The 24,000-nt window shown below is 40.0% G+C and overlaps 2 protein-coding genes across 2 annotated transcripts in view; one reads left to right on the top strand and one right to left on the bottom strand.

Moving 5' to 3' along the window:
- LOC106871148 (calcitonin receptor) overlaps positions 1-10,442 on the top strand; it is a 100,784-nt gene extending 90,342 nt beyond the window's left edge. The window contains exons 11-14 of the mRNA XM_089343476.1: positions 2,120-2,255; positions 5,041-5,082; positions 6,478-6,681; positions 8,086-10,442. Coding sequence (XP_089199602.1) covers positions 2,120-2,255; positions 5,041-5,082; positions 6,478-6,681; positions 8,086-8,103 — 400 coding nt within the window. The 3' untranslated portion in view covers positions 8,104-10,442. The remainder of the gene's footprint in view (positions 1-2,119; positions 2,256-5,040; positions 5,083-6,477; positions 6,682-8,085) is intronic.
- Positions 10,443-16,526: 6,084 nt separating this feature from the next.
- The window catches only part of LOC106871149 (transcriptional repressor NF-X1), a 23,636-nt gene continuing 16,162 nt past the window's right edge, over positions 16,527-24,000 (bottom strand). Inside the window, exons 16-23 of the mRNA XM_089343475.1 lie at positions 23,409-23,537; positions 22,212-22,297; positions 21,427-21,513; positions 20,378-20,512; positions 19,985-20,051; positions 18,957-19,102; positions 18,373-18,474; positions 16,527-17,129 (exon numbers count right to left, since the gene is read on the bottom strand). Of these exons, the coding sequence (XP_089199601.1) occupies positions 17,006-17,129; positions 18,373-18,474; positions 18,957-19,102; positions 19,985-20,051; positions 20,378-20,512; positions 21,427-21,513; positions 22,212-22,297; positions 23,409-23,537 (876 nt within the window). The 3' untranslated portion in view covers positions 16,527-17,005. The remainder of the gene's footprint in view (positions 17,130-18,372; positions 18,475-18,956; positions 19,103-19,984; positions 20,052-20,377; positions 20,513-21,426; positions 21,514-22,211; positions 22,298-23,408; positions 23,538-24,000) is intronic.

Genomic DNA, 24,000 nt, shown 5'->3' with positions numbered 1-24,000 from the left:
CGCTCAACAATATGAGGAAGTAGAACTGTTGATGCACACACACACACACACACATATGCATGCACTCCCACATGTGCACATGGCCTAGTGGTTAGAGCAGCGGACTCGCGGTCAAGGGATCGCGGGTACGAATCTCAGACTGGGTGATGTGTGTGTTTATGAGCGAAATACCTAAGCTCCATGCGGCTCTGGTAGAAGGTAATGGCGAACTTCTGCTGACTCTTTCGCCCCAAATTTCTCTCTCTCTCTTTCCTCCTGCATCTAGCAGCTCACCTGCGACGAACCAGCATCCAATCCAGGTGGGGAACCTAAATGCCAATGAAACTGGGAAACCAGCCCTTATGAGCCAGGCATAGCTCGAGAAGGAACAGACAGCAACAACAATAATAACATTTTGTTCGACGCGATAACGATTCTGCCTGCTCAACGCCTTGCAAGTAGAATATACCAGGCCTAAAACTGCTTCAAATTGTGATTCAAGGCCAGCATTTCAGGGACAGGGGTTAGCGTATTACATTGAACACAGCATTTGAACAAGCACTTTGTTTCGTCCGAATCGAAAGGATGAAATACAAAGCTGACCTCGGTAGGATTTGAACTCAAAACATTAAGAACCGGAGCAAATAGCGCAAAATATTTCTTCCAGCGCTCTGACGATTCTGACACTCCACCGACCTTAACCTCTCCCAAAAACTAAATTCTTCAGATGCATTGCCAGAAGTAACTCTCTGTCTGCCAATCAGATAAATGAACAAATAACTTTACCATGCAGGCGTCTTCTATCTACGAACGGTAACAGTTTTCCTGACAAAGAAATTTATAATTCATGGCTCTTAGTTGAGATTTCTATATATAAATATTACTAATGAATGGAGTAGAGACACACAGACAACATTAGGCTTAATGTGAAGCTTAATATTTGTACAGTCGACATATATATATTTGCTTTCTCTTTCAATTAAATAAATTAGTGTTTATAGTTCTTACAAAACACTGCGTAGTTTTAGCAGCTCTGAGCAATATGGCTTACGTTCGTGAGAAAACACACAAAAAATGTTTAGTTTTGTTGAAACAAGAAACGAATATGATTAATGTTTAATTATAACTATATTTGATAACTATATATTTTTACGAGACGTAAATAACAGGGTTAGATAACAATCTTATCGCTCTGAAATCAAATTATTTCCGACGCATTTCCAGTCAGCTTCTCCGCTCGCTATTCCATAGAGGATCGCAGAGGGTAGAGTTTTCAGGCACCTTCTCCATAGGGTCCCATGGGAAGCAGCCGTCATTTCCCAAGAATGACCAACTTAGATTATGGATATTATGGATATTATCCCTCCATCTTTGTTCTGCGTCAACCCTTGCAGGTTGGCTCAGCTTGAAGAATCCATCTTGTTATTCTTTCTTACAACATTCTAATCACAAGTCCATAGTACTGGAGTTGCGACCTCTCGATGCAAAGAAGCGGTTCGGCCTTGTGGTGAGCGTCCTTGATCTTCGAGCTACGCATCATAAGGAGTGACGTTACTCCAGAGATCCTACCTCTAGATTTCTTGCAGGTTGGTTGGCTTGAAGAATCCGTCTTGCGATTCTTCCCTGCGATATTCTAATCAGATGGCAGAATAAATGATTATTTCGATCATGAAACCCTAGGTAGCTGTATTTACAAGATTTGTAGGTTTTTTTTTATTTATTATAAGATTATCTTTACTCTCTTAGCTGATCGAGTGATTTTCTATTTTCTGAAGCATTACCACATAATGTATGTATGTATGTATGTATGTCATTATTCAGTTTATTTCAAGATTTCTTGCCAATAAAGAACCGGTTTCTAACCTAGATCCAAGGCTCCTTCATTGGAGTTTCAGCATCAACAACAGGGTATTTTTGTTTGTTTGTATGTATGTATCTATGTATGTGCAGATTTGCATGTTTTATGTATGTATTCTCATGCATATAGCTTCATATCTAGACATGTATGTATGTATATATGTGTGTATGTATGTATGTATATATAGATAGATAGATAGATAGATAGATAGATAGATAGATAGATAGATAGATAGATAGATAGATAGATAGATATTGATACTCATCTTATTTCATGTTCCAGGATGACATTTCGTGCAACCATGATTCTCATTCCCTTACTTGGTTTACAACATCTTGTCATGGGATTCGAACCTAAGGAAGATTCTGCCTTCCATGAGTCCTACCACATCGTCACATTGCTACTTCTAAGCATACAGGTGAGTACCATCTTACGTTTATCATCTACTGTGCACTAACAGCACACATACACACATTCAATATAACTAACACCTCAATAAGTGTATGTGAGTGCGTAATTATACATATATATGCATACACACACACACACACACACACATATGTATATGTGTGTGTGTGTGTGTGTATGTACACGCACACACACACATCAATTTATTTTCTCTCATCTATCATATATATATATATATATATATATATATATATATATATATATGCACATATATATATATGCATATATATATATATATATATATATGCACATACATATGTCTGTGCGCAAGTGTGTGTGTGTGTGTGTGTGTGTGTGTGTGTGTGAAATAAAGTATCTTGCTGAAGGACACAACGCGCCGGCGGGAGTCGAACTCACGGCTGTATGATCGCGGGCCGAATACCCCAACCACTAAGTTCCATGCCTTCACAAATATATAAATAAGTATATTAATATACCGGAGACGATGTAAGAAGTATTGATAAAGCGCTGCGGTGTTTTGAGAATATCTAATAATAATAATAATAATAATAATAATAATCTGCTTAATTGAAAGAGAAGGCACATATATATGCGGACTCTACACATACACCTAATATAGAGGTACATACATACATACATACATCTGTGTCTGTGTGTGTATGTATGTAGATCAATATTTGTATATATGTACCTGTATATACATATATTTGTATCTGTCTATCTATCTTCATATATATATATATATATATATATATATATATATATATATATATATATATATATATATATATATATATATAAAGATAGATAGATAGATGCAAATATATACATATACATATACACACAGGTACATATATACAAATATTGATATACATTGATATATATATTGATATACATACACATATATATACGTACTTATGTATGTATGCATGTATGTATATATATATATATATATATATATATATATATATATGTATGTTTTGTTGCTTGCACAGAGTGTACATAGTGTGTGGCTGTCAGCACAGTGTATAAAAATGCCAATTAGATAGTTACAGTATATAGCTGGCAGCAACACAGAGAAGTGTATAGATTTCAATTAAGTTGACATGTTGTATAATGATGCCAATTGGATGGACAATGTGTGCATGTACGCTGGGGTGTATACACACACACACACACACACACACACACACACACAGACACACACACACACACACATACACACATATATATATATATATATATATATATATATATGTATATATGCATTCTCATAATGCTATAATGTGCTGCGTATTCAAGACAAATACCTAATTCCATTAGTGATAAGCACATTATTTTAAACTACAAAACTATACTAAGTACATATATATATATATATGTATATATATATATATATATATATATATATATATATATATATATATATATGTCGGGGGTGCGTGTGTGTGTGTGTGTGTGTTTGTGTAATGAATATTTACATATACACACCCAGCTGTTGCAGCTGTTGCATAAGCTATAATATACACTCGAAGCAAATTACATTAGCAGAAAAAAAAAATACCAAAGAAATCAAAATTTCCTATTCGTGTCATTTTTTACATTACACACACGCACACATGTATATACATACATATATACATATATATATATATATACATATACATATGTATATATATATATATATATATATAAACATATAGATATAGATATATAGGAGTGGCTGTGTGGTAAGAAGCTTGAAAGGCGGCGAGCGGGCAGAATCGTTAGCTCTCCGGGCGAAATGCTTAGCGGTATTTCGTCGGCCGCTACGTTCTGAGTTCAAATTCCGCCGAGGTCGACTTTGCCTTTCATCCTTTCGGGGTCGATTAAATAAGTACCAGTTACGCACTGGGTCGATATAATCGACTTAATCCGTTTGTCTGTCCTTGTTTGTCCCCTGTGTGTAGCCCCTTGTGGGCAGTAAAGAAATAAGAAACTTGCTTACCAACCACATGGCTCCGGGTTCAGTCCAACTGCGCAGCACCTTGGGTAGGTGTCTACTAATATAGCCTTTGGCTGACCAAAGGCTTGTGAGTGGATTTGGTAGACGGAAACTGAAAGAAGCCCGTCGTACTAACTTGTATATTATTCCTGGTAGTCCATTGAAGTCCGACGATGACAAAGTCCGTATTCTCAGCGATGGGAGCACACGTGACTCCGCTGTCCAAAGCTGGAAGCACACGGGTACCCTTAGATGTCACAGCGATAGTCTGTCGTTGAATTGAGGCGGGTGCTGTCCGGTGACGCCTTTCTCTTTCAGCACCGAGGCGCTGTCACCGGTCCTCTTCTAAGGCAGCTGCTGCTCGTGGGGCGAAAGATCTCTACGGTGATCTATCTGCGACAGAGGCTTCGAATTTGTAAGGACTACAGCCGTTTCATTTCACGTTGCTTTTCAGGATGTCCTTGTATCTCAGTTTAGGCCTTCCTTGTTTTGCATGAGTCCTGCGTGAACTCGCCGCACAACGGTTGTTTGAGCATGTGGCTGTCAGAACGTGCGTATGTGTGTGTGTGGTGTGTTTCTCAGTGTGTGTGTGTATATATATATATTTATATATGTGTGTGTGTGTGTGTGTGTGTGTATACATATATGTACGTGTGTATGTATGCATGCATATATGCATGTGTGTATGTATGTATACATAAGTGGAGAGAGAGGAGGAGAGGGAGTGAGAGAGAAGCCCTGATCAATATTTCTCATCACTAATGCATGTGTCTTTCTATATGTATTTCAGGGAACCTTCGCTGCCATCATGTACTGTTTTTGGAATGGAGAGGTAAAAATTATTTATTGATATGTCTCAGTGTGTGTCCGTTTGTTTTTATATGTTTCAGTGACTTTATACACATAAATCTGTTTTTAATTGTTTATTTTATGTGTGCTTCTATATACATAACATATATGAATAATATCTCACACACACATATACAAATATATATATATATATATATATATATATATATGCATATAGTTTATATCTACAGAAAACAAAAGACGAAGATTGGTGAGGGAACAACAAGCAAATGTATTAGTTTAACGCTCAGCAAGAATGGAAAAGTCTTTGACGTTTCGAGCATATTACATACTATGTAATATACTTAATCAAAGCAAAAATACTGTATTTTCTATTTTCATTTTTTATGTTCTCATTTTGAATAGAATTATTCCATATTGAATGGAATTATCGTCATATTGAATGTGAAATGGTATCTATCTAAGTGCTTCAGTCTTATCTAGAATTATTAGTATCTCCTTCATCTCTTGATTTCCAAATATACTTCGAAAGTACTGTAGTATTAATCCAGTGTTGATGATGGACTTAGCTGTTGATGATGGACTGAGCGGTTGTTGCACAACCAGCTTTTGAACTAGCTCTCTGTGATACCTATGCAACTTCTTGATATGATACTGATGGAGAGAGAGACATTAACATATCACATTATGACCTTTCTAAATATTTACCATACTGTAGGCAAAGTTCTATATTCAATTGTATGTTTCCTAGAATCTAAAAGTCTAGATTCGGTTATAATCTATTATTGTAATGAAAAAAACAAGCTGTTGTAATGAAAAATACAATACTTGGGTCTCATCATTTAATTTACGCTTTAATAATCCTATCGATACAGAAGCAGTGAAACATCGCTATGTCACTTCATATGGAACTTGAAAAATAATATTTTGACTTACAACTTAAAATGAACGTCTCATCTGGGGCTAAATCATTTATATAACAAAAGACCTTGCAATATATCAATGCACGTTTCCTGGAGTGTTTAACCATTCTACTCACAAAAAGCTCTGTTCCAAATAAATACTATAAAAGGTTGGTTATATATATATATATATATATATATATATATATATATATATATATATATATATATATATATATATATATATATATATAATCTTGAATAATGTAACTCGACTACTAACTTCACATAATAATTTTCTACTTCAAGTATATCATTGTACACTCCTGTACCAACGGCCAGACAACCAGAGAAAAGAAAACATAGAGGGACAGACAGATAAATATCTTTAAGAATTTCGCACGCACACACACACACACACACATACATACACACGCTCGTGCACATTTGCGGACACTAATCGATATAAAACCATGTTAGAGCCTCCTTATTTGTTTTTTTTAATTTCCCAACAGGTAATTGCCGTCATACGACGTTGGTATAACCAAAGGCAAGAAGTTATCGGAGGTTACAGCACCAAGCGTATATCAACATACATTACGATGAACTCCGATCCTGTTCTGGCTGGCAACTGTAGCAAAACAATAGACACCGACCTGACAACCACTACGCCGAGTAAACCTGTTAATGAATTTGCACAGCAAGAAGAAACTGTAATGGTAAATATATATGTACACATTCACGTGCGGGTGTGTGTGTGAGCGTGTGTATTTGTGTGTATGTGTGTGTATATATATATATAGGAATGTAGGAGGGCTGATCAATAAGCACGCAGAATGAAACCGCTTGGCAAAGATTCACCTTGAACTCTGCTGTACGTGCACACTAACGTTTAACCTTATAGCTCACTTCCGCTGTTTAAAGCAGTGCTTGGAAGGAACGTGTGTAGCGTTTGAGCGTCGCATTGACCATGACAGAGAAAGTTGCTTCTAAGCATTGCTGTAAACTACTGAAGTGGACTAGAACGTTAAAACTTAGTGCGCATGCGCATCAGAGTTCGAGGACAATCTGTGTTAAGCAGCTGTACTCTGCGTGCTTTAGCTTCATTGCTATGGCAACAAGAGAGAAAGAGAGAGAGAGAGAGGAGAGAGAGAGAGAGAGAGGAGAAGAGAGAGAGGAGGAAGAGAGAGAGAGAGAGAGAGAAAGAGAGAGAGAGAGAGAGAGAAGAGAGATGAGAGAGAGGAGGAGAGAGAGAGAGAGAGAGAAGAGAGAAAGAAAGAGAGAGAGAGAGAAAGAGAGAGAGAAAGAGAGAGAGAGAGAAAGAGAGAGAGAGAGAAAGAGAGAGAGAGAGAAAGAGAGAGAAGGAAGAGAGAAAGAGAGAGAGAGGGAAGAGAGAGAAGAGAGAGAGAGAGGGAGAGAAGAGGAGAGAGAGAAGAGAGAGAGAGAGAGAGAGAGAAAGAGGAGAGAGAGAGAAGAGAGAGAGGGAGAGAAAGAGAGAGAGAGAGAGAGAGAGAGAGAGAGAGAGAGAAGAGAGGAGAGAGGAGAGAGAGAAAGAGAGAGAGAGAGAGAGAGAAAGAGAGAGAGAGAGAGAGAGAAAGAGAGAGAGAGAGAGAGAGAAAGAGAGAGAGAGAGAGAGAGAGAGAGAGAGAGAGAGAGAGAGAGAGAGAGAGAGAGAGAGAGAGAGAGAGAGACGAATGTTGAGGTGGTTTGGCCAGCGGATGGTGAGGAGGGTGATGAAAGCAGAAGTGGTAGGCAGCAGAACCAGAGGCAGACCTCGGTGTGTGTAGATGGCTTTGGTGGTTAGAGGTGTTGGAGTGAGAGAGGCGAGAGAATTTATAAATGATAGGAAACCTTGGAGAGTCTGTGAACGGATGACTGAATTTCATGTTGTGCAAAGGGGTACGGTACCCGCATGATACGGCGGGAGGTTATCCGCTGCGGATATCGGGGTTTACGTTCTATGCCTTGACCCGAGCATAGAACGGGGCTCGCCACTTTGAGCTGGGAAATCATCGCCATTCTCACCCCCCCCCATCCACCATCTCACTATTTCTTCCCCCACCACCACCCCCGTCCTACTTACGATAATCACTCACGTATTTTTTTTTTTCTGTTCATTTCAGATGATCACCCCCGAATAGGGGTAGAATTTCTGTGTAGAACGGTGAAGCGATTTCCAGCCAACGTCCACCTGTACACTAACAGCGAGTATTGCGTTATATTGCCAACCCCTCCATGACCACCACCACCAATAACAACACCGACACCCACAAGAACACTATCATTAAGAACAAAATCACCACCAGCAACAACAGCTACTACTACTACTACTACTACTACTACCTCCACATCTACCACTACTACTACCACCACCACCGCCATCTCCACCACCATCACCACTACTACTACTACTACTACAAGAACATCATCAGTTACCACGACCAGCAGCAGCAGTAGCACCACCACCGCCGCCACCAACAAAGCCATCACTAATAAACATTGTCACCACCACCAACAACAACAACAACATCACAGTTTTGTTTTTTACCTTTGATACTACCTCGACCAAAAACAATTCTTTATCGTTCAGTCGGCATTCCAAGCGTGACTATCCTGGGATTTGGAGAAGTTTTTCTTTTTTTTTTTTTTTTGCATTTTTTTTTTGGCGGGGGGGGGGGGCTAAATTTTGAAGTGTATTTTATTGTAGTTCGCTCAGGTTGGTATTTCTGTGTATATTACATTAACAGACGACTGCAAAGATCCATCTTACTACCTCTGTTTTTATAACTTATACCTACACGTCCCTCCTACTAACCCCAACACACCACCACATACTTAGACGTCATCGTCATCGCACTGACATCCTTCAGACACCCCCATTCTCCAGATACAGAAGCTACACAATGTTTCGGATCGTACATCAATCACATTGAAGGCTACTTCCATAACAACCGACTTGTAGTGAAACAAAAAATCGTTATTTGCACCGTGAACAGCGACATCTGGAGGGATTATTTGCATATTTACTCTAATGAATACATATGCAAATAATCGTTGACTTATTGCAGCATAGCTAAATAACTTATTGTAAAATGAGTTAAATGACTTAACGTAGCACAGCTAAAGCTCATTGACTCGTTTCTAACTGACAACATTACAGGACATCAAATACGACCGAGATTCACACTCAGCAACATAAGAGACATAAATTATTAGGAACTGATATTCAGCACCTTCATTATATATAAAACATACATAGAGGCCTAGCAGCTACATAAGCAGCAACATCGTTCCACCATTATATTGACAAAATACACAGAGGACCTAGCAGCTACATAAGCAGCAACACCGCTCCTCCATTATATTGACAACATACACGTAGAACAAGCAGCTACATAAGCAGCAACACCGTTCTTCCATTATATTGGCAACATACATGGAGGCCTAGCAGCTACATAAGCAGCAACACCGTTCCTCCATTATATTGACAACATACATGGAGGCCTAGCAGTAATATAAGCAGCAACACCGCTCTTCCATTATATATTCCAACATACATAAAGGACTAGCAGCTACATACAACATCTTGCACTCCCCAACAATATTCACAACTCATATAGGACGCTAGCAGCTACGTATACATACACACGAACAGACAGCTATGTATGTATGCGTCTGCGTGTATGCCATTGTGTCTATTCCACACCACTTGACAACTGGCGTTGGTTTGTTTACGTCTCCGTAACTTAGCGGTTTGGCAAAAGAGACTGATGAAATAAGCGCTAGAATTTAAAAACGATAAGTATTGGGGTTCGATTTGTTCGACTAACGCCCCCCCCCCCCCCCCCCACACACACACACACTCCTTTTCAAAGCGGTGCCCCAACATGGCCGCAATCCAATAGCTGAAACAAGTAAAAGACAAACGGCAATTAGACATATGAAGAAGACCTCCCTTTCCCCACCCATCGTCACTTGATTGGCTTGCGGTTCAGTAGGTCGGTCGGTCGGTCGGTCAGTCGGTGTATGAGTTGGCCTGTAACTATGACAACCTCCTCCAGGTGAGTGTTGGGGGTGAAATCTGAGATTGGAATGTGCGTTTGTCGCGACAGAAATAAGTTTTTCTTTTGTCTCTGAGGGGAAATCAAAGGTGAAGTGTCGGAAGTCCGGTGGGGTAGGAACGGCGGAGTGAAGGAGGGGGTAAGGGATGAGGAGGGGGATGATTAATGAGAAGAAGAAAGAGGATGGTGGTGATGATGAAGGTGGTGGTGCTGGTATTGGTGATAGTGATGACGGTGGTGGCGATGATGCTGATGACGATGGTGGAGTGTAGTGATGATGGTAGAGGTGGTGGAGATGGTAGTAGTAGTGGTGGTGGTGGTGGTGGTGATGGCAGCAGCGGTGATGACAATGACGACGACGATAGTTAAACTGCCAAGACAACTACGACTGTGTAACAACAATACTCGAAAAAAAAAAACGAGACACTCGTCACAAAAGACAGTGCTCCCGCCACCCACTAATTACAGCAGTAATCTATTTCTACACTAACACAAGGCCATCAACCTCTATTTTTTATTTATTTTATTTTTATATCGTGCATTTCGTGAACCACAACGCCATTGGTTACAAATTTCCAAAAGAACCAACGGGTTCAGTACTACATTTTTTTTTAATGGCAAGAGTCGCAAGGGATTGTCTGTGTAACTAGGGTGGAACAAATATCACGACAGATATTTGGATACTTTTGTTTGAACAAAAATGTTAACATATACTAGCAAATTTCACTAGTGTGTATGTGTGTGTGTGTGTCTTAAGCAAGAATATCAAACAGTGACTTCGAAATTTCGGCTAGTTGATCCATAGCCGGACGATGACTTAACTGACCGAAACTTCGAGGTTACTGTCAATAATATCCTTGTTTGAGAGCAACCCATCAGATTGTTGTAACATTGTTATCATTATAACCGAACATAAAAACTTACATTAACATATGTGTGTGCGTGCGCGTATTCATGTATATATAAATATATGTACGTATATGTGCATATGTATATGTATATATATATATATATATATATATATACACGTATATACACATACGTATATATATATATATATATATATATATATATATATATATATATATATACATATATATATACATACATATATATACGTATATACACATACGTATATATATATATATACATATACATATATACATATATATACATGTGTGTGTGTGTATATATATATATATATATGTGTGTGTGTGTGTGTGTGTGTGTGTGTGTGTGTGTGTGTGTGTGTGTGTGTGTATACATCCAACCTCCACTGGGAGACACCTCGCTCTCCAGCCAGCCCACTGGCAGTCACTGACCAGACCTGCGTACCTGGAGAGCTTTCTATCAAAAGCTTCTTCCAGGCGATCTTCCCATGGGACAGTCAGCTCCACATACGTACATACACTCTTTATCTATCTACTCATCTGCGTGTGTATTTATGTATTATTCGGCTGCTTAGTTACGTAAGCAATTCAAGGGACGAGAGTTTTATACATTGCATTGCATTGCATTGCATTGAACAAACTTCAGTAAGTCCAATGCGTGTCATTCTCAAATCTTGCGCGAGTCAGGTATCAAAATCCGAATCCAAACTATACAGTTCATAACTTTACACATTGACTTCTATTTCTGCTGTCTGTTCTACCAAGCATGTATATACGTGAGCGCGAGTACGTATGTGTGTGTGTGTGTGTGTGTGTGCGAGAGAGAGAGAGAGAGAGAGAGACAGACAGCGAGTACGTGTGTTTGTGTTTGTCCGCACACGCACGCACAGACACATATTAGTAGAAAGAGAAGTAACAAGTTTTATATGTCAAAGTGCTGCGCAATCAGTATAATGAATTAGAGTCCATTTACGTATATTTTTATACAATCATAGAGACTTGTCAGTTCATGTTACTAATAGCTTCAAAGCCGATGAGTAACTTAGTAACTTTAAAGCAATTCGTAAACTACAGGATGAAAAGTTTCTACAACTATGTTTATATATAGTGAACCCGAACAAAGAACAAACAATAAAAAAACAATAACGCGAGGACGTGGTACAAGTACTGTATTATCAGATGCTCAGGAAAGGAAAGAAAAAGGATTTAACGTTTCGAGCAAAGCTCTTCTTCAGACATAGAGGAAAGCCCAAAGGAAGGGAAGACAGAAGAAGAAAATCGCCAACGATACACACGTGGCCACAATATATATGTGTGTGTGTATATATAAATTTTAGCCATTTCTCCGCAGACTAAGAAAAAACGATGAACATCCTTAATCGATTTTCGAAACTTAATGGACTCTCATCAGACACGTTAACATCATTCTGACAGTCTCCACAGAGACAAGCAGCCAAACTGTTTATATACTCAACAAATGCAGCAGTTACTCTGTGAAGGAGTCCCTAATTTGCATACCGAAAGTGTTTAACACTCTATGCACGTGTGTATGTGAGTGTATGTGTGTACCTATGTATGTATATATATATATATATATATATATATATATATATATATACACACACAACGGTCCTCGTTAGAAATACTGTCCACAAAATCTCACTCCCAAGACATTGGTCAGTCCGAGGATGTAATAGGTAAAGCTTACCCCAAGCTTACGCCCAGCGAGGTCAAGCCTAGAAACATGCGGCTGCGAAGTGAGTATATTAAGTAGTACGACTTGAACCCTCGACTACTTAGTTCATAATCCAGATCACTTCCACTGTGACAATCAATTATTTCTAGGGTCCAAAAACCACTAACAACTTAAGTGACACCTGGTTAATGAGGAGAATAACGTCGTAAATTCGAAGAAGTGAGGAATATATAGAAACATAACTGTTTCCTTGAAATACCGAAACGAAAATAGAATATTTTCTGTTAAAGAAGTAGTACGGCGATGGTTGCAAACATGAGAAGCCCATAATTACTGCCGACACATATATGGCATTAGTTTTGGTGATTAATATGAATATCTAATGCTATTCTTAATTAAATATTCCCAATCGAATTTCATTTTGCTTTTTTACTCATCCTGATACACGTAATTTAAAATGAACTGTCTCAGACACATACATGAATTCTTAAAATTAATGAGTTTCTCTTAAATATTGTTTCTAATTAGAGAGCCATACGTTACCAAAATGTTTTATTTTTTTACTTTCTTCCTTATAACTGTAGTTATTAACTTTGTTTTTACCTGTTTTCTGTATCTTATATGATACACAGAACATTTTCCCCTGGCGTCCATGCTTTGTATATGATACACATTCCCATTTTTTTTTTCTTTTCAACCACCAGAGAATTTTAGGGGTCGTGAAAGGAACGTAGTAAACAAAGGTTAACTAAAAGCCTGAAAACAAACATGGACACCTTTAGAACATATATATATACATTGTATACATATATATGTACCCCCGCTTATTTATATGCTTACACACACGTGCACACACACAAACATGTATATCACAAAATTATCATGAATTTAGATGACATGAATAAAGAAAGGTATGTTAAATATCATAAAAGATAATTCAAGACGTGCGGCCATTGTAACCAGCTCTAAATAAGAAAGGGAGATAATCTCAAACAATTCTCCGGAGAATTTTTAATTCATTAAGATTATAACTATCCGGAATATTAAACCTATGTTTACAATGTATATTTAAAATATTTATATGTAACCTTTATAAACGGAGCTAATCTAACTGTTTCTCCGTAGATTGAGAAACAATGGTGAGCAACCTTAAACGATTTTCGGGTCTTACTGGATTCTCTTCAGAGATGTCTGTATCAGTTTGACCAATTTCAAAAGAACAGTCGACGGGGATCTTTGTCCACATACTATCAAGGTATGATATATGTAACCTATTCAGTAGAAGTACAAACAGGGCGGATTTAGCTGTTTCTCCGTAGATTCGAATTTCGAATCTTATTGAATTCTCATCAGAGTCGACTACACGCTGAATATCCCCGAGAACTACGTTAAGGGTACACGTCTCTGTGGAGTGCTCAGCCACTTGCACGTTAATTTCACGAGCAGGCTGTTCCGTTGATCGGATCAACTGGAACCCTCGACGTCGTAAGCGACGGAGTGCCAACAACAACAATGCTGAACTCTATCGGCAACACTTCTACAAACCTTTTTGACACATTTCCCCGTTAATCGTAGAAAATTTATCAGAAATTGCTTGTTTTAATTCAGGAATTGTTTTCGGTTTCAGGGAATAAGCACGATTTTGCAATACACCCCACAAGATAAAGTCACGTGGTGTTAGGTCTGATGATCGTGATGGCCACTCAATTGCTCCACGTCGTCCCCTTATACATCTAACCTCAAAATTAAGATTTAACCGTTCCCGAATGTTTAACCCACAGTGAGGCCGTGCACCGTCCTGTACAAAGCAGAAAACTATTAAAAAAATACAAATAAGAAAGGACGTTACTTCTGCCACATTCTGTATATTGACCTCTCATACCTCATGACTTTAAGGTCAAATATAAATGTGTGTGTGAGGGGGGGGGGGTATGTATGTACAAATATACGTAGAGAAATATACATAAATACAATATCATACAAATACACACACAGTCGTTGACTCACTCCTTTACCAATAAATTCTACAGGTATTGAGTACTCCTTTGTTGTTTGTAATTCTAAGAACCCACCCACACACACACAGTTAGTCGTAAAATTGCATGTGCAGTCTTGGGACATCATCATCAACATGCATTGATAAATAGTTGTACGAAGTCACGTGCGGTGACGCCATAATCAGAAAAGGAGGAAAATTATATTTTCTTATAAATGTAAATAATATTATAATAAAACAAAACACAAAAATTAATGATGAGAATAATAATGATAATAATAATAATTATAATAATAAAATCGTGTAAAATAAAGTTTTTGTGTGGTTTCTTGTTTTTCTTTTTTTTATTCCGTTTCTTTGCACTTCATAAAATTGCGGAGTTTTACCTAAACTCTCTCCCTGCGGAAATCAGAGACATCCATTTAAAATTTCTTTACCCTTAACTTCAGAATGCAGTTTTATATTCCAACTAGAAGATAAACCCGGTTTCACCCAGTCTGTTTGGATGACGTGGCTGTGATCGTTTTCAGTTAGGCATAATCTATAACAGCATTTCTCAACCTGATCATTTCGTGTCCCGTTTCGATTGGAGCCTCCAGCTGTATGAAGATTTCACCCCCACTGTAACAGACACGCACGCAGATTATTTTAATCAATTTTCTCTGTAAGTATGGTGGCTAGGGAAAAAAATAGAAAGCGCATTCCAATCTATGCACCCGTTTCCACATGTGTGCCATTTTTCACGCGAATCCACCCAGCCGTTTGGCCGTGAACCTCAAGACAAGAAAGAATACAACGGTCGGCCAACTTCAATTTATATTAGAGATTTATTTTTGTTGAGGACTGTCATGTTTGGAGCTATTTACTGTTGAGATATGTCAACTTTATTGAGGCTATGCGACTTGCAGAAAATAGCAATTCTATTATTTTTTGGCAGATATTTTACATCATTACTTGGAATACCAGGAAATGTAATTTGACAGTAAAAGTGTTAATGAGTTCTTTGTATATGGTGCCCAGACGTACACTACAACTCATTGGGAAAAGGTTAAAAAGATGGGGGGGAAGCAGCAATATGCAAACAGAAGCAAGAGACAATGGACAGGTGATGGGGAGGACATTTTTTCTGTTAGGCACCGTATATTAACCCATTTTACAAGTGAAATCAAATATATCTATTCAAAATTTCATTATCCTTAATTGTGGAAAGCGGTTTTATATTCCAATTCATCTCTTGCTGAAGAATGTCATGTTTGAAACTATTTTCGGTTGAGGTGTGTCAAGTTTATTGTGGCAATGTGGCCAGCGCTGCTGTTACAGAACTAGCACCCATGCCAGTGGCACATACAAAGCACCTTCTGAATATTGGGCCTCATGGAGGCAACGACAAATGACGTGCTTGAGAGGAAGAGCCATCAACAAAGAGAAATCAAAGCTGTGACAGACAGTGGTGTCACGCAAATGGCACCCGTGCCGGTGGTACATAAAAGCATCCATTACACTCTCGGAGTGGTTGGCAGTATTTCATCTGCTACTACATTCTGAGTTCAAATTTCACCAAGGTCAACTTCGCCTTTCATCCTTTCGGGGTCAATAAATTAAGTAGCAGTGAATATACCGGGGTCAATGGACTTCGCCTTTCAGGATTAATAAATTAAGTACCAGTGATTATACCGGGGTCAATGGACTTCACCTTTCAGGGTTAATAAATTAAGTACCAGTGAATATACCGGGGTCAATGGACTTCACCTTTCAGGGTTAATAAATTAAGTACCAGTGAATATACCGGGGTCAATGGACTTCGCCTTTCATCCTTTCAGGGTTGATAAAATAAGTACCAGTGATTATACCGGGGGAGGGGGTCAATGTACTCGATTTAATCCCCTCCCACCAAATTTGAGGCCTTGTGCTTCCAGTAGAAAGGAATATTATTATTATTATTTACAATAACAACATTTTTTTTGTAAACATTTATTATCATAATTTTAAAGAAGCGATTATTATAATAATGTTCTTATTCAGATATATAATTGTTTGTTGTTGTTGTTGTTGTATGTGATTTAGTTGAAGCCTGGCACAGTATTGAGTGTGGTATAAACATTTGAAAACAGTCAAAACAGTAAAAAGGGAGGAGGGGCATGGGAGGAGGGGCATGGGAGGAGGGGCATGGGAGGAGGGGCATGGGAGGAGGGGCATGGGAGGAGGGGCAGGCTAAGACAGTCCCTAATCACTGAAGTCTTGCCCCCCCTCACTCCCACCCATGTTCAGTTTGAGGGGAGAAAAGGAAGGGGGAGACAGAGAAAGAATGATAATAAAGGGAATCAAGATAAAAAGTCAGTCTCAAATTGAGGAGGAGGAGTAGGAGGAGGATCAAAAAAAAAAAAGAAGAAGAAGGAGACATTAGGTTTCCATGTCAAAGTAATCAATAATTGGTTTGGATTCCGGTTTGGCTGAGTTACCGACAACGGATTGGTAAGACCCTTTGCTGAGAACCACACAACCTTGTTTGGAGTCTTGAGACTTCCTGAAAAATACACAGAAACAACATTTTAGGCACATTCGGGGGAAAAACCATATCATTGCAATATATAAATATACACATAATCAATCGGGTGATCAGTCGATCAATAGACAGACAAACAGACAGACGTACAAGCATCCAACACGGTCTGTAAAGTGGTTAGCATTAAGAAAGGCATCCAGCTGTAGAAACCATGCCAAATCAAACCAGAGTCTGGCGCAGCTCCCCTCCCAGCTTGCACTCCCAGTTCTAGTCACACTGTTCAACCCATGCCAGCACGGACAAGATGTTGAATGGTAATGGTATATATAAATCTATGTGGAGGCGCAATGGCCCAGTGGTTAGGGCAGCGGACTCGCGGTCATAGGAACGCGGTTTCAATTCCCAGACCGGGCGTTGAGTGTTTATTGAGCGAAAAACACCTAAAGCTCCATGAGGCTCCGGCAGGGGATGGTGGCGAACCCTGCTGTACTCTTCCACCACAACTTTCTCTCACTCTTACTTCCTGTCTCTGTTGTGTCTGTAATTCAAAGGGTCAGCCTTGTCACACGGGATATCCCCGAGAACTACGTTAAGGGTACACGTGTCTGTGGAGTGCTCAGCCACTTGCACGTTAATTTCACGAGCAGGCTGTTCCGTTGATCGGATCATCTGGAACCCTCGACGTCGTAAGCGACGGAGTGCCAACACACAAACACACACATATAAATCTACATAAGACTTACAAACCTGACAAATTTAACCACACCTCCATAGATTAAAAAGAAATGATTAACAACAGCCTTAATTGATTTTCAAACCTTATTGGTATCTCATCAGGTGTCTATATCAGTGCACAGACAACTTACAGACAGGACAACTGTGTGGCATGGTGCGGAGTCCTGTTGCCAAACATAGAATGTTCCAGCTGCCACCTTCTTACCCAGGGTAGCACAGCCTCCTCCAGGAACTTGATGGAGGCCTCCGTGTTGAGTCTGAGGCCATGTGGGAATTGTCTGTCGACGAAATGACAGCTCACGGTTTAAGAAAGACAGACAGGCTGAGAGAGCATGGTGGAAGGGGAGGGAAGAGGTTGGCTAAGAACGAGATCAGAAGATGTAAGAGAGACAACTGTGTGTAGTGGCAACAACAAACGTTGATCTCAGGGAAATGTGAGAGACGGTAACAGATTTACTTGCCAACGGTGGAAGAATTAGACGGTGACGCTTAGCAAAGGAAGACACAGGCCAAGGAATGTCAGACTTACTTGTCCTTCTCTTCGTGCTTGTAAGAAGAGATTGGTAAGAGGACTTTGCGTTCCTTCTGTAGCAGAGCTGTTAATGTAACAGACGGCATCCAGCATTTGTCTCTGAAAGAGAAAGGGGTCAACATCGAAAGGAAGTTAGAGGAGGTAACATGTAGAGGAGGTGACATGTAGAGGAGGTGACATGTAGAGGAGGTGACATGTAGAGGAGGTAACATGTAGTAACACAATGTTACTACATGTGGAATAAGGTGATGTGTGGGATGCGGTGACATGTGGAAACATGGAACATGTTCGACAGTATTATATGTAGAATGTAGTGACATGAATGGTATAACATGGCGATAGTAGAAACATGTGAGATGGAGCTACATGTAGGATTGGATAGCATTGTGTGGAATAATATGTGGGGTGGAGTAACATGTAGGGCAGCACTACATGTAGAACATGGAGCTTTATGACATTGCAAGGTGGTATCTGGAACATAACAAAAGACATTTCAATTTACACAGAAACTTTAAAGTAGATTTTAGATGATATAACTAGAGGTGGTCATGCGTGGATTAAGAAAAAATATTGCTACTTACTTGCGAGCAATAGCCACAACATTGCGGTTTGGTTCGTTGTCGTACGACTCAGTCGTACAACCAAAGTGCTCGGCCATTTCATGCACGACTTTACGATGTTCTCGGTTCATTGGTGAGAAGGAATGGTTACGATAATTCTGTTTCATCTGAATATTGGAGAGAAGACAAAGAGACAAAAAGGAAATAGCTTTTCAGTAAGAGGCCAACCACGATGAGGTGGTGAGGTCTGACTTCTTTTCTTTTCTACTCTAGGCACAAGGCCCGAAATTTTGGGGGAAGGGGGGGGCAGTTGATTAGATCGATCCCCAGTATGCAACTGGTACTTAATTTATCGACTTTGAAAGGACGAAAGGCAATGTCGACCTCGACAGAATTTGAACTCAGAACGTAAAAACCGACGAAATACCGCTAAGCATTTCGCCCAGCGTGCTAACGTTTCTGCCAGTAGAATCTTTTCTACTCTAGGCACAAGGCCCGAAATTTTGGGGGAGGGGGCCAGTCGATTAGATCAATCCCCAGTACGCAACTGGTACTTAATTTATCAACCCTGAAAGGATGAAAGGCAAAGTCGACCTCGGCGGAATTTGAACTCAGAACATAAAGGCGGACGAAATACCGCTAAGCATTTCGTCCAGCGTGCTAACGATTCTGCCAGCTCACCGCCTTGTGGTTTGACTTCTTTTGGTATCAACCTCAATCTGGGGATGTCAGAGTTAACTATTGTTGTTTGACGAAAGATATTCCAGAAATGGCCATCCTCTCATATGCAAACTGTGCATGAACAACAATATTAGCTAACATGTCCTTTATTTCTTTTTTTACAGAAGGAAATAATTTGGCTGCTATTACTAGCAGGCTTTAGTGAATGCCCACCACTTGGCTCATTAGCATCTGTTTGCGGAGGCTGGACAATAATTACAGGAGTGATGGTCAGCCGGGTAGATGGCAGTTTAATAGCGGTGGGTAGCTGGGTAGTGAAATAGAGCAATGCAAAGGTGAAGAGGGTGGCTGATTAGTATTAAACATACCTGTTTAGTACTTTGTACCAAATCTGTTAGGGCTTTCTCTATGGCGACAACAACTGGGCCATTATGTCTGAAAAGCAGAGAAGATGGGAAATTATGAGAGAGAGAGAGAGAGAGAGAATGGTGAGAGAGAGAGAGAGAATGGTGTATATGAATGTATGTGTGTGTGTGTGAATGTGTGTGCATACATGTGAATACATATGGCTCTGTGTGTGTGTGTATGTGTACATGTATGTGATTACATACACAGATGTGGATGACTGCGTACATACAAATGTGTGTGCGTTTATGCATGTGTGTGCACGTGTAAAACTTCAACCCTGAGTCGCCAGAACCACGATAATTATGGTGGCACACTGTGCCTCAGAGAACAATGGTGAAGCGGCACCAACATACTTAGCAAAATCTTTCAGGAACTGAGAGTAAGAAGGAGACCCAAGTTTTGAAGAAAGATCCGGATTCTTGATTTCCAACGCCAAAGCCAGTCTGCGATTCCGTTCTCGTATGCTGCATTCTTCATTACATTCCAATCTGGAATAAAATGATAAAATCACTGAGCAATTATGGAGAAAGATTAGGAAAAAAGGAAAACGGAAATAGAGGTTTAGAAAGAGGAGAAAAATAGAGGTGGTAGGAGGCAGTTGATTTGTCTCTTTTTCCCTGTCTCTTTCTACTCTACTCTAGCTATTAGACAGGTGGATAGGAGTATGACAGCATATTTGAAAGGTTAGGGTGTATTTGAAAGATCGGTTAGAGATACAAGTCATGAGATATAAATCTACCAATTCATAGTGCTTCCCCAGCATGAAACTAATTGTAGCTCATATTTCTCTCTTTCATTGAACACTAAACTCAGCTTGTGAAGACTTGTTGGGGCAAGCGAAAGCGAAATCGTCATGGCACCTGTACCAGTGGAGCGCTAAGAGCACCGTTCAAGCATGATCGTTACCAGCATCGCCTTCCTGGCACGTGAAAAGTCGTTTGAGTGAGATCATTGCCAGTGCCGCTGGACTGTGCAGGTGGCACATAAAATACATCATTTTGAGCGTGGCCGTTGCCAGTACCGCCTGACTGGCCTTTGTGCCAGTGGCACGTAAAAGCACCCACTACACTCTCGGAGTGGTTGTTGTTAGGAAGGGCATCCAGCTGTAGAAACTCTGCCAAATCAGATTGGAGCCTGGTGCAGCCATCTGGTTCACCAGTCCTCAGTCAAATCGTCCAACCCATGCTAGCATGGAAAGAGGACGTTAAACGAAACAACGATAGGATAAATATAGTAATGATAATAATCATAATCAGTGGATGGAGGTTAACGAAGGGAACCACTGAACCGTAAAGTTAGAGTGGAGTCTCCCAAGCTTTGTGTCCCAAGTGCGTGCCAAGTTTTGCTCCAGTTAGGAAAGGCATGCCCACCACCACATCAATGACGATAAGATGATACTTACTGTCGCAAGCCAGACTTGAGTCGCGAGAATTTGGTGATGTCGACATCACTGCCAGAAGTCGCATTGTTGAGGTCAACCAAGGTCATTCTGTGAAAGAAATCAGAGATTAGTTGTGTGTGTCTGTGTGTGTATTTGCAGACGTGCATGCGAATGTGCATGTGCTTGTGGGTGTGTATGTGCTTATGTGTATGCGTGTGTGTGTGTGTGCAAAGGATCTGTATGTAAGAGAGAGATGTGTGTGTGTGTGTGTGAAGTCAGTGTATGCAACAGTGTGTGTACGTGAAGCATGTGTTGGGGGTGGTAGTAATTGTGGTGATGATGTCAGTGTAGCGGTGGTATAGCAGCAATATTGTAGTGAGGGCGGTGGTAGTGGTGGTGTGGTTGTGGTGATGGTGGTTGTAGTGGTGATGGTTTCGATGGTGTTGGTTGTAGTGGTGGTGGTTATGATGGTGGTGGTTGTGATGGTGGTGGTGGTGATGGTGGTGGTTGTGATGGTGGTGGTAATGGTGGTGTGGTTGTGGTGGTGTGGTTGTGGTGGTGATGATGGTGAGGGTGGTGGTAGTGGTGGTGTGGTTGTGGTGATGACGGTGGTGGTGGTGGTGATGACGGTTGTGGTGGTAGTGGTGAAGGTGGTTTCAATGGTGGCAGAGGTGATGGCAGTTGTGATGGTTGTGGTGGTGGTGGTGGTGGTAGCAATGGTGGTTGTGGTGGTAGCAATGGTGGTTGTGGTGTTTACAAAGAAAGATGCAGCAATGAGGGAAGTAAACAAACCAACAAGGACTTACTTTGCAAAGTTAGTAAGTAGGTTCTCATCTCCAAGAAGGCACTGGACATTGGCCGAACGCAGTCCACATGGGCACTTGACAGCAACCTACAACAGGGGACAGTGGTCAGTATCTTAGTGGGTGGTCATAGTGGTGGGGGGCATCATTATGATGGTGTTGGTCAGTTTGGTGTTGGCGATGGGAGTGTCTGCAGTGTTGTTGGGGGTCAGTGTGCAGGTGTCAGTGTGGTGTTGGTGGTCAGTGTGATGGTTAAGACATGAGAGTAATAAATAACCAGTCACCAATCGCTGATCAATAAGTGATCAATACATGACCAATCAATGGTCAGCAAATATCATCAATACATCCCCAACAAATGACCAGTAACACAGGAATAATCATAATAATGATGGTTTCAGTAATTCTGTGGGAGGAGATAAGTCAATTACATCAGCCCCCAGTGTTTTACTGGTACTTAATTTATCGACCCAGAAATGATGAAAGGTAAAGTCGACCTTGGTGGAATTTGAACTCAGAACGTAGCGACAAGTGAAATAGCACTAAGCATTTTGCCTGCCATGCTAACAATTCTGCTAGTTCATCGCCTTAATAATAATAATGATAATAATAATAATCTTTTCTACTAAAAGCACAAGACCTGAAATTTGAGGGGAGGGAACTAGCCGATTACGTTGAACCCGGTGTTTCACTGGTACTTAATCAACCCCAAAAGGCAAAGTTGACCTCGGCTGAATTTGAACTCAGAACGTCTTTAATATGGACGAAATGCTACTAAGCATTTCGTCCGGCATGCTAATGATTCTGCCAGCTCACCACCTTGATGATAATAATAATAATAGCACTCAGAGAGCGCAACCCTCCGCCGAGGCAACACCAATGTCCTCTCAATGATTAGCCAGAGTTGGTTTTTAAAGAAAATATATAAAATAAACTCAACTGCTCTCACAAATGAGAATACTAAAAATGAACCCGGCCACCCTCAAAAATTAAGTAAAAAAAAAAAAAAACGGAAAAAAATCCAGAATCCTTGTCCGGTACCGGATCGATCCCAAAATCTAATCAGTTCATGCCAAGTCATGAGGTCAAACATCCCTCAAAGTTTCGTCCAAATCCGTCCAGCAAACAAACAAATGCGACTGAAAACAATACCTCTGCCTTCGCGAAGGCGGAAGTAATAAGAAGAAGACATATACGAACCTGTTGTTTACAAGCAACTTTCGGACATGGTTTATCTGGGTGACATGGGGTGTTACACGGATGACCGCACGCTGCACGAGGTTTCTGACATGGCTGAGTGCACTGTTCAGCATCACTTTGACAACGATCCTGGATGACAGCAAAAAAAAAAAGTTACATGCATGTATGTATGTATGTATGTAATTTGGGGGGGGGGGGGGATAAATCTGATTTCAGCCACAAAAGAGTTGATTTCCCTATTAAACACCCTAGACATGAAAGGGATTGTAATAGAAAATTATGACTACCTAGTGGCTCCCTCAGTGGTTTATATAAGTACCAGTTAAGTACTGGAGTTGATTTAACCCTTTAATAGCCAATTTAAATTTTCTGGTTATTCCAGTAATGATCTGGAATAACTAGTGAGAAACAATTGGTACTTTCTTGAATGTTGCCTCAACAAACTTGATGCATCTCATAAGAAAATAATCTCAACTAAGACACTTCTCAACGAAAGATAGATTCAAATATAAAACTGCTTTAACCCTTTTGATACCAGCTCGTCTGAAATCACCTCTGGCTCTGTAGTACAAATGTCTTGTTTTCATAAGTT

Source organism: Octopus bimaculoides, chromosome 27, assembly GCF_046866305.1.
Source record: "Octopus bimaculoides isolate indiv1 chromosome 27, ASM4686630v1, whole genome shotgun sequence".
Classification (NCBI taxonomy): Eukaryota; Metazoa; Mollusca; class Cephalopoda; order Octopoda; family Octopodidae; genus Octopus; species Octopus bimaculoides.
This window is presented reverse-complemented; position numbering and strand designations above follow the sequence as displayed.